Raw genomic sequence first — 9,859 nt, 5'->3', positions numbered from 1 at the left:
ATAACTCTACCCACCCAGTACAAAGAGATTCAGATGAAGGGAACAGGTAACGGGTTTATTCCATGCTGAAAAGAAAAGAAAGGAAACACAACGCCCACGGCCAAAACATTATGTTTGCTTTCTTTTCTTTTCAGCATGGAATAAACCTGTTACCTATTCTTTTGCATCCTACACATGCTGACGCAGCTACCTACTTGAACAGATTCAGATGAAGCCTAGGGGGGATATTCCTTTCTAATTTCACTTTATATCCTTCCAAGGAGTTCTGAACAATTCACAAATTCTGGTTCAGGGGGAAGAATCCCTGGTCCACCAGCACCACTTACAGCAGCTGCTGTTTCCCTAGAGGTCTCTCTCCCAGAGCTGAGCAGGTCTGGTCCTACTGGGGTCCTGAGCAGACAGGATCAGTCCCCACAGGCTGATACTGGAGCAGGGCAGCCCTGACTGGGGTACCTGACTGGGGTACCAGGGGACTTGAAACACTGTGACAGACAAGAAGAACATCAAGAAACTGTTTATTGTTTACAGGAATTTCCTGCTACACCTAAACCATGGTTGTGCTTTAAACTATGATGCTTTGGAGTCTGGAATTCTAGTTCAGCCGTTCCATCTTACTACCCCTCCCCCTCCTCCCTGTCACCACTGTGGTGGAACCAGCCCTCCCCGGAACACCAGAACCAAACTGTCTCAGTCCACCAGCGACCCAGGAGCACCAGGACTGAGCCATCTTGGCCCACCGGCAACCTAGGAACACCAGAACCGAGCTGTCTCCGCCCATCAGTGACCCAGGAGCACCAGAACCGAGTCTTCTTGGCCCACCAGTGACCCAGGAGCACCAGAACTGAGCCATCTCAGCCCACCAGCCCCCCAGGAGCACCAGAACCGAGCCAACTCGCCCCACCAGCGACCCAGAAGCACCAGAACAGAGCCATCTCGGCCCACCGGCAACCTAGGAATACCAGAACTGAGCTGTTTTGGCCCACCAGTGACCCAGAACCGAGCAGTCTCAGCACACCAACGACCCAAGAACACCAGAACAGAGCCGTCTTGGGACACCAGTGACCCAGGAGCACCAGAACCGAGCCATCTCAGCCCCCCAGGAACACTAGAACAGAGCCGTCTCGGCACACCTGTTACCCAGGAGCACCAGAACCGAGCTGTCTTGGTCCAACAGAGACCCAGGAGCACCAGAACCGAGCCGTCTCGGCCCACCAGTCCTGCAGGAACAGCTTTGTTCCAGTGCCTGTGGACTGCGATCTACTGCCCTGTACTTTCATTGTTTCTGCCTTGTAGTTTGAAAACCGAAACTCAACCTTGCTGCCCACTAGGCTGGGTGACCGTATTTGAACAAGTAAAACATTAGGGGGCCGGTGGTGCTGACAGTAGTGGTACCAGTATCTATTAAAGTATCCGTTTAAGGCAAAAATCCTGGACATTTGAAAATTCCTCCCGGACGGAGATTTAAAGACCAAAAAGGAGGATATGTCCAGAAAAAAAACGGCGGTCTGGCCACCTTAACTATGCGCAGTATAGCACCCTAATATCAGGATTGCATGGGCCTGCTAGAAGCAACACTTCTCAACCACCCAGTGAAACTACATTACTAACAAATCGTATTTTATTAAGTTATCCTCTGCATAAATTTAGCACCCTGAAACCTCAAAAATGATAATCGCGATCCTCAGTTCAACAGCTGAGCGTCTACAAACGTACTGTAAAATGGCAGTCAAGACGGGGCGAGTCCAACAAGAAAGTACTCAAGTCTGGTTCAAGTTCAAGTCTGTCAGAACTTATTGCGGGTCCGTTTTCCTGCAGCTCTTCTTGTGATGCTTTGAGATTGGTAAAAATGTTGTATTAAAAGTTTGAAATCGGTGCCGTAGATCACCTCCTGCGTCGGAATTCACGCTTATAGATAGGCGCAGGAAACAGCACCATCAGGCCAGATCTGTGTAGCTTGTTCCTGTTCAGATTGCAGTCCGTCTGGCGTAGTTTCGTTACTGTAAACCTGCTTAGTTCTGTCGCTTAACTTGGCTCCGAGTACAGCTGTGTTACCGATTGCAGCAGAAACCTGGTTGTTGTTTCAGGGCAAACAGCATCCACAGTTAACTGGTGCAGGCTTGCTGTAAAAGACCACGCCTGAGCAGCAAGGGGCGGAGAAGGAATTTAACTTTTGCAACAGATAATTTAGCTAAGCTTCTCGGTCTGAGCGCACTCCTGAACGGCTCCTGGCGAACATGACCGGCATGGCATCTACTTTGGCCAAAAAGCGGGCACTGGCGGCGGGGTTCGGCACCAACTCCAACGCGGTGAAGTACCTCAACCAGGACTTCGAGGAGCTGAGACGGCAGTGTCTCACCGCGGGCAAGCTCTTCTCGGACTCGACCTTTCCAGCCGCGCCCGAGTCCCTGGGATTCAAAGAGCTCGGTCCGTACTCCTCCAAAACCCGAGGAGTGCAGTGGAAAAGACCAAGTGTAGGTTTTTTTCCTTCCTTTACATTAACGTTTTGTTTCCGCTAATTCATTTTCTGAGCCGCTCGCGTGTTTTGCAGTCGTCAAAAAAGCTAATTTTAACTCTTGTGCCAACTTGGCTTACGTCCTTCTTAAGCAACTGTGAATCGGGACTGCAGCTGGCAGTGCTAAAAACACATCGATTTCGAAAGAGTTTTAGGAGCACTATTAATTTTTACAAACAAAACTAGGACATCCGCCAGCGAAGTGTTGCCTGCTGTAATCTTCTGAAGTGCGTGACAGCCGGAGTGCGTTACTCTTCAGTCACTACATTTTAGTTTCAGAGCTACGCCTATGTATTTCTGGACAATCAGGGGTTTAAAAAGCAAAAAAAAAAAAGTGATGCACCCGTCGGGCCTTTTCACTTCTAATACTTGTCAATAATTAACACTGTCGATTTTTTGCGTTTTTATAAGTAAATCAGACTGTGACTAAATGGTTAAGACTTTTTTCTGAGGAATTTCGGAGTCTGTTTCTAACAACGCACCCCTCGTAATGTAATGTCTAGTCGCATAGAACATAAGACAGACCAACAAAGCGCAAACGTACGAACATAACATTATTACGTACAAGACATTACTGGCCCACCTAGCCCGTTTGGTTGCTAGCAGCTAATTGAAAATCCAATCCTGCCGTTTCGGTTTTGACAAGATGGCTGGGCAGCTTTTTCCAAACTCCTGGTGGAGATAATGAGTCTTAGGAAGCCGAGCGGAATTTGTTTAGGAAAAACAGTATTTGCTTCCAAAAATGGAGTGAAATTGTTAAAACAGACACAGTCTGCCCATTTGCACAGGTTTTGGGAGACAGTGCTTGCTTTGGGCTGTACAGTGTTGTGATGGAGTCCCACCAGTTACAGTCAAGAAATAAAGTCCTACAGGGATGTTCAGATCTTCTGCAGAGCTACAGGCTGCAATGTTTTCATAATTGCAATACAGCTTTCAGATGCTATTGGCTGGTTTAATGAGTCGAGGTTCCACAGCCAGTAAAGGTTTCCCTGGAAAGGAATTAGATCTTTATGTGTGTCTCTCTCCCTGCTGTTCACAGGAACTGTGCTCCAGGCCTGAGTTCATTGTGGGCGGAGCCACGAGGACAGATATCTGCCAGGGGGCGCTCGGTGAGTCACAGGGCTGATTCAGAGCAGGGGTCCGGGCAAGCATCTCCAGCTCTCTCCCTGAAGGGCTGGCATCTTCTGGCTTCTCTTCCCTTGATTAGTTAATTATGCAACTCGGTCTTCTTAGACATAAAATATACAGGATTTATAAAAAGATTTTTTACATCATATTTCTCAAAACACTCACTTATTATAAGACAATTTGGAGTATGCTTATGAGTATTACATTAGTACAGCTAAATAAATAATTAAACCAGCTACATAACTGAGAGAAACCCCAGGGCCACCAGGGCCTGCAGGAACAGAGTGTGAGATCCGGGTTTATGATTCTTAAATCAACCGCTTAGTTTAAGACCCGAGGTCCAGATCCTGAAGCCAGTAACTGTGCACAGCTGGTCTGGAGGCCCTTGGTCACTGCTAGTGTCTGGATCCTGCCTCAGAGAGGAGTGTCTACTGCAGCCACATGACACATTAGAATTGCACTCGGGTTTATAAGGCTCAATTATTGCTTGATTGGACTAACGACCCTTCTCCTCAAGTCTTCACCTCTTAATGATTTAATTAGACTTGGAAAATATTGAGGGCTGCAGTTTGGGGATATGAGATTAAAGTTTCTTTTCCTACATTCTACACTATAGAGTGTTTCTGCTCTATCCGGAGAAAGAATACAGACAAAATACAGTTACTTGACGGTGCTCTTTTATCTACCCTTGACACCTTTGCTCCTTTAAAAACTCGAACCATCTCCTTCTCTCGCCCTGCCCCCTGGTAAAACGACCATCTGCGATCCATGAAGGCAGCCTCTCGCAAACTTGAGCGTAGGTGGCGTCTTTCTGGCCTAAATGTACATTATCGGCTTGGAGAGGTTACTTGTCCGAATAAGGTTACAATAGAGTCTGCTAGATCCACCTACTTCTCTCACATAATTGAAAATCACCATAACAACCCAAGACATCTTTTCTCCACCATCAACAGACTGCTCAAGCCAAACTGCCCCACCACATTACCTGCCTCATCGCAACTTTGCAACACATTCTTAGATTTCTTTAGCTCCAAGATTGACAATATCAGGCATCTCATTCTCTCCACTACACATATCATATCCATACCTCCTCCCTCCTTATCCAACTTTTCTGGTTCCCTTCTCTCCAACCTCTCTCTTCTTGGCTCAGCATCCTTCAATAAACTAGTTTATAATAAACATGAATCCCACCACATCTATTTTAGATCCCATTCCCACCACTTTATTCCAGTCCTGTTTCTCTTCTCTCTGTCCCATTGTCCTCAATATTATAAATGAATCCTTGAGCACTGGCGTTGTACCAACGGTCCTCAAAACTGCTGCCATTACCCCCGTGCCAAAAAAGCCTAACATGGTTCTTGACAATCTTAACAATTTTTGGCCCGTCTCCAACTTACTCTTTCTTGCAAAAATTGTAGAACGTGCTGTCACATTTCAGTTACATAACCATCTCATGACAAATAACCTTTTTGAACCTCTTCAATCTGGCTTCCATCAACTTCACAGCAGAGAAGCTGCCCTGGTCAAAGTCACTAATGATCTTCTAATGGCTTCTGATTCTGGTTCTCTTTCTATACTCAGGCTTCTTGATATCAGTGCTGCTTTTGACACTGTTGACCATGACATCTTACTTTCTCGTCTTGAGACTGTGTTTGGAGTTTCTGACACTGCTCTCAAATGGTTCAAGTCTTACCTCACTGATCGCTTTCACTTTGTCTCTCTTAATGGGTATAGGTCTGAAATTGGTCTTGTTAAGTCTGGTGTTCCTCAGGGCTCAATACTGGGCCCCTTGCTCTTCAGAATTTACATGTTTCTACTTGGTCAGCTTTTAAGATCACATGGCCTCAGCTATCATTTCTACGCTGATGATACTCAAATATACATCCATACTAAACCTGACACTGATGTGACTTGTCTCTATTCTATCTAATTGAACCTCTGACATAAAACTTTGATGACTCAAAATTTCCTTCATCTTAACTGTGACAAGACTGAAGTCATACTTATTGGCACCCCCCATCAACTTCGTAAAGCCAATCCTGTAACCGTATCTGTAGATGGCTCTGTACTTTTTACAATTTATGTACAATTTAGCTTCAAGGATATCAGCTGCCCAAGGATATCAGAGAGTCACCTTCTCTAAACTTCTCTAAACTCACCTTCTCTAAACTCCTTCAAATCCAGACTCAAACCCTTCTTCTTTAGAAAAGCCTTTACTTAACTGGTTCCGTTCTTCACCCCTCTGCTTTTCTTAGTATCGCCATCCATGGTCTCCTCTGTATATTGTAATTGTGTTTTATCTTATGTATTCTTTTTAGTTATTGTTGTTGTCATTCTGTAAAGCGCTTTGAGAAGCCACCTTTAAAGACGCTATATAAAATAAAGTTTATTATTATTATAAAGACAGCCTGAGGATCATGGGAAATAGACACAAATCCCACCGGGTCAACAGGACCCCGATCCAGGACCCCTCATGACTGGGGTACAGCCATGCACTATTGCTCATTGCTGGGCTTCCTGGCACTGCTGCTGGCTTCTCTGCCCTCATGCCAAGCTCTCTGGGCATCAACTGCCATCATTCAGCCAGCCTGGCACTCCTACTGCCTGGGGTATTACTGTTCCCAAGCAAATACTAAGGATATGTTTTCCTTATTTATTGTCCTGAAGAAGAGCATGCAGTTGAGCTATTTGCAATGAGGCAGGTTTTGAAAGGTAAATTAAAAGAATGTCAGACATGACAAACTTGTTATGCGTAAACCAGCTCTCTCATGTGCTCAATTAAAAAGCGCTCCCTCTCCAGCAGCACTGCTCTGGGCCCTCAGCAGGAGGTCCAGTGGCCAAAGCCGAACGTGTGTGTCAGGGTACCTCAGGTCGAACGGGTTCCTTCAGGAGGCGTTAGGGATCCCTCAGCAGCGTGTACTGCAGGATACTGTATTTGTGCAGGAGTATTCTCCCCAGCTCTCTCTGCATTACCATGCTTTTGCCGTGACTTCACTGTGCTCTCCTACGCCTTGTTTTACAGACCCTGACACATGGTGCAGAAAGCACTGACATTTTGAGGACTCTGTTGTTGGACTCCATTATTTCAGAACTGGAAATGTCTTGTCTTTCTGAAAAAAAACCCAGAAATGATCTGCTCTTCTAAACAAAAACTAAAACTATTAGTGAAAGTGTTGGAGTTTTGAAAATAAAACCCGTGACATTCCCAGGATGTCCGAGAGAGAAGACAGCCTGAGGCCTTGTAGCTGCAGCATAGCTGATTCTGGCACGCAGCCCCCTGTACTAACACATGTCACGAGTTTGTGCTCAGGCTCAGGGCTTATACTGTAGAAGCTCCTGGTCCGAAACAACAAACTGATCAAGTTCCCTGTTTGTTCTTATTAGAAAGACAAATTGGTACACAAAACAAATTAAAAGACCTGTGATTCCAAATGAAATGTCATGCGGTTCTGTGATTAATTCAATACATTGTAGTTATTTTCTTTAAGTTTAGTTTGCACAGCTAGCTCATTTGCAAGTTTTAAGCTTTTAAAGTTTCTAATCCTAACACTAACCATTGACGTTTAGGTTTAGATATATGTAAGGCTTGTGAGAGGACCTGCCATCCCTCATTACGAGGCTTACTTGCTGATTATAAAGAAGTCAAAGGTCTCAGGTCAGTCACACACTCATTGCACTCTGTTTTCTCCAGATGTTCTAACTGGCACTTGTGCACTTGGCTAACGACAGGTTAGCCTGGCTGAGCCCTGGGAGCAACAGGTTGCTCTGCAGATCAGCCTGCAAGCCACAAGCAGACCAAATGTACTGACTGCGCACCTACAGGAGTGAGGGACAGAGCACAGGCACAGCTGCCCCATCCTTGCATGGCCCTAGAAGCAGAGCCGCTGTCTCGGCTGGGAAAGGTGACAGTCTGGTAGTCTGCAGGAGAGAGCAATGGGGGCACGACAGTGGGCACCCAGAGCAGGAGGAGGTGACTCTCATCAGCAGGAGCGATAGCAGGCATGTGTGTCACATGAAGCTCTGGGCAGGTACAGTAGTGTTTTCTTTTCAGGGTGGGCTATCTCTACAGCTCACATGCAGTAGAATTCCAGCCCCACAGTACCTGAGGAATGAAGATGGGGAGTGTAAGAAAGTTGCACTCCTGCCAGTTCTTAGTCTCTACTAATGCCCATCAAAACCTTTTGTAGCCCCAAGCCACTTCCCCACACAGCTTTCAGATCCCTATCAGAAACCACTGGCACAGGACCAGCTAGCATGGCTGGTAATGAGGGTGGCAAACAGCAGAAATATATGATCAACAAGAAGAGTAGGAATTCAGAGCAGAAGCAACTTTAATACTGATTCCTTAATGGCTCTGTTTTGGAAGAATCTGTAGTTCAAGCACAGCCTAGGTAAAGTAACTAAATCCAAAACCCACAAATGAATAACAGATGTGTTCTGCACAATGGAAAGCTTCTCTCTTTGGCATCTGTAGTGCCTTCTCTGTGCAAGCTCCATATTGTGCTGCCCTGGAAAAGTGATCTGTACCATAAACTTCTGGAGCTCCTAAATTAGATTTTATTTTAACAAATTCAGCTTGTTCAAGAAAACAGGCGACAGAAACGCTTACAGCTTCCAACGTGAGATTCTTGTGAGATTCTTGTTAGCCAGTACCACTGAGCCCCAGAAATAAGTGTAATTATACAAATATACTGTATGGGCCTTGATCTTATATTGGGGAAATTCTAAAGGTGACTGTTTAATCCAGTTGAACATTTTTTAAATAAAATGTTTTGCACAGTTACTACTGTAATGGAATTTGCTGTTGGCGTCTCTGTTGTAATTCATCAGCGGAATTTTCGTGACTCTTTTCCTGAATTAGCGTTTGCCAGCTGACCACTGAGAGGTCCGTTACTAGAGCCTTTTGTAGGATTAAAGCAAACAAGAACAAACAGTAGTTATACCTAGTTAAAGGTAAATTTATTCTCATTTATGCAACTTGAAAAACCTGTTCTGAGTTCAAATGTTCAGCTAATCTGGATCCAGCTGGTTCCTCTCGCACTAAATTACCATTGTCACTTGGCTGTCACCAAGGCCCCGAGACCCTTGTCTAAACTTCTCAGTGACTACAAGACAGCATTAATCATTCAGTAGCCTTTCATGAAATATTTCCAGGGACTAAGTGTTGAATAAAAAAATGTAAAACTTTATTTTTAAACTTTCTGCTTTAACAGGGAAAACTGGCAGATATAATTACATGGAAATTCTTATCTTATACTGCCCTGAGGGAATTAAGAACCAGTATTCATTGAGCAAATGCTCAATTTACCCAATAAAAGTTATGTTAAAATGTTTGGTCTCAAAGTGCCTTGGTTTTAAGGGACTAGGAGACATTATGGTCATCAGGTAGGGTACTTTCCCAGAGTTTGTGCTTAAAACAAAACCAGTTGAGTCTCGGTTTGTTTTTTCAATCCTGAGAGCTGTCCGAACTGTTCTGCTTCACTAGAGGAGTATCTGTTTTTGTGTCCATGCCCTGCTTCCTGTCACATGTTGGTGCAGTGTCGCTGGTACCTGTAGTTACCGTGCTGGTGGTGATCAGTGTTTGCCTTAGAAGCGGTGGATCAACAGCTGCTGTTAGTAGAACAGAAGCAGAAGCATGACTTGGGTTCACAGATGCAGCTCATTTGTTGCTGATACTGATAGGCTGTCTTTCTCTCTGTGGTTTTTCAGTTTTTGAAAAAAAAATTGCTTCAAATTTTTTGACTTAAAGATCCAGTGTGTGATGGTTATAAGGGCAAAAAAAAAGTTTGAAAACCTCTGTAGGAAAGCGGAGCAAGACGAGGATTCGTCTGAAAGATTCGTCTGCATGGGCCGGATGGTCCCCTCCTTCCTCACCTTTCTGGTGCTGTTGTGTTCCGCCGTCAGGCCTGGAGGGGTGTTGGCAGGGAGGAAATGGTGTGTGACTCATCCTCAACTGGGCATGACTTGTGGCGAGAAGTCTGTGGGTTGGGCTTTTTCTTTGCTAGTCTGTTTTCTTTTTATGAAACCCTACCCTTCTTGCAGAAATAGCACCGTCTTTTGTGGTTCATTTATAGATATACGTGCATACACGTGACTTGGCAGCTTTTAAGCTGTACTGTTGTTGAGTTTAAAACATTGGTCCTTATTATAAAACACAATACTTTAGAGGTTTAACTAAAGATATTTATAGCATCTGTGCAGTGTTTCAGTTCTTGTGTA

At 44.9% G+C, this 9,859-nt stretch overlaps 1 protein-coding gene across 1 annotated transcript in view; it reads left to right on the top strand.

The window, feature by feature from the left end:
* The first annotated feature begins 1,996 nt into the window (after window positions 1–1,996).
* The window catches only part of LOC148819818 (calpain-2 catalytic subunit-like), a 32,726-nt gene continuing 24,863 nt past the window's right edge, over window positions 1,997–9,859 (top strand). The window contains exons 1-2 of the mRNA XM_088934038.1: window positions 1,997–2,471; window positions 3,552–3,621. Coding sequence (XP_088790164.1) covers window positions 2,235–2,471; window positions 3,552–3,621 — 307 coding nt within the window. The 5' untranslated portion in view covers window positions 1,997–2,234. The remainder of the gene's footprint in view (window positions 2,472–3,551; window positions 3,622–9,859) is intronic.

The sequence above is a fragment of the Atractosteus spatula genome, chromosome 15 (genome assembly GCF_055471065.1).
Source record: "Atractosteus spatula isolate fAtrSpa1 chromosome 15, fAtrSpa1.hap1, whole genome shotgun sequence".
In the NCBI taxonomy this organism is placed as follows: Eukaryota; Metazoa; Chordata; class Actinopteri; order Semionotiformes; family Lepisosteidae; genus Atractosteus; species Atractosteus spatula.
Note: the sequence above shows the minus strand (reverse complement) of the source record. Positions and strands in the feature narration are given on the sequence as shown.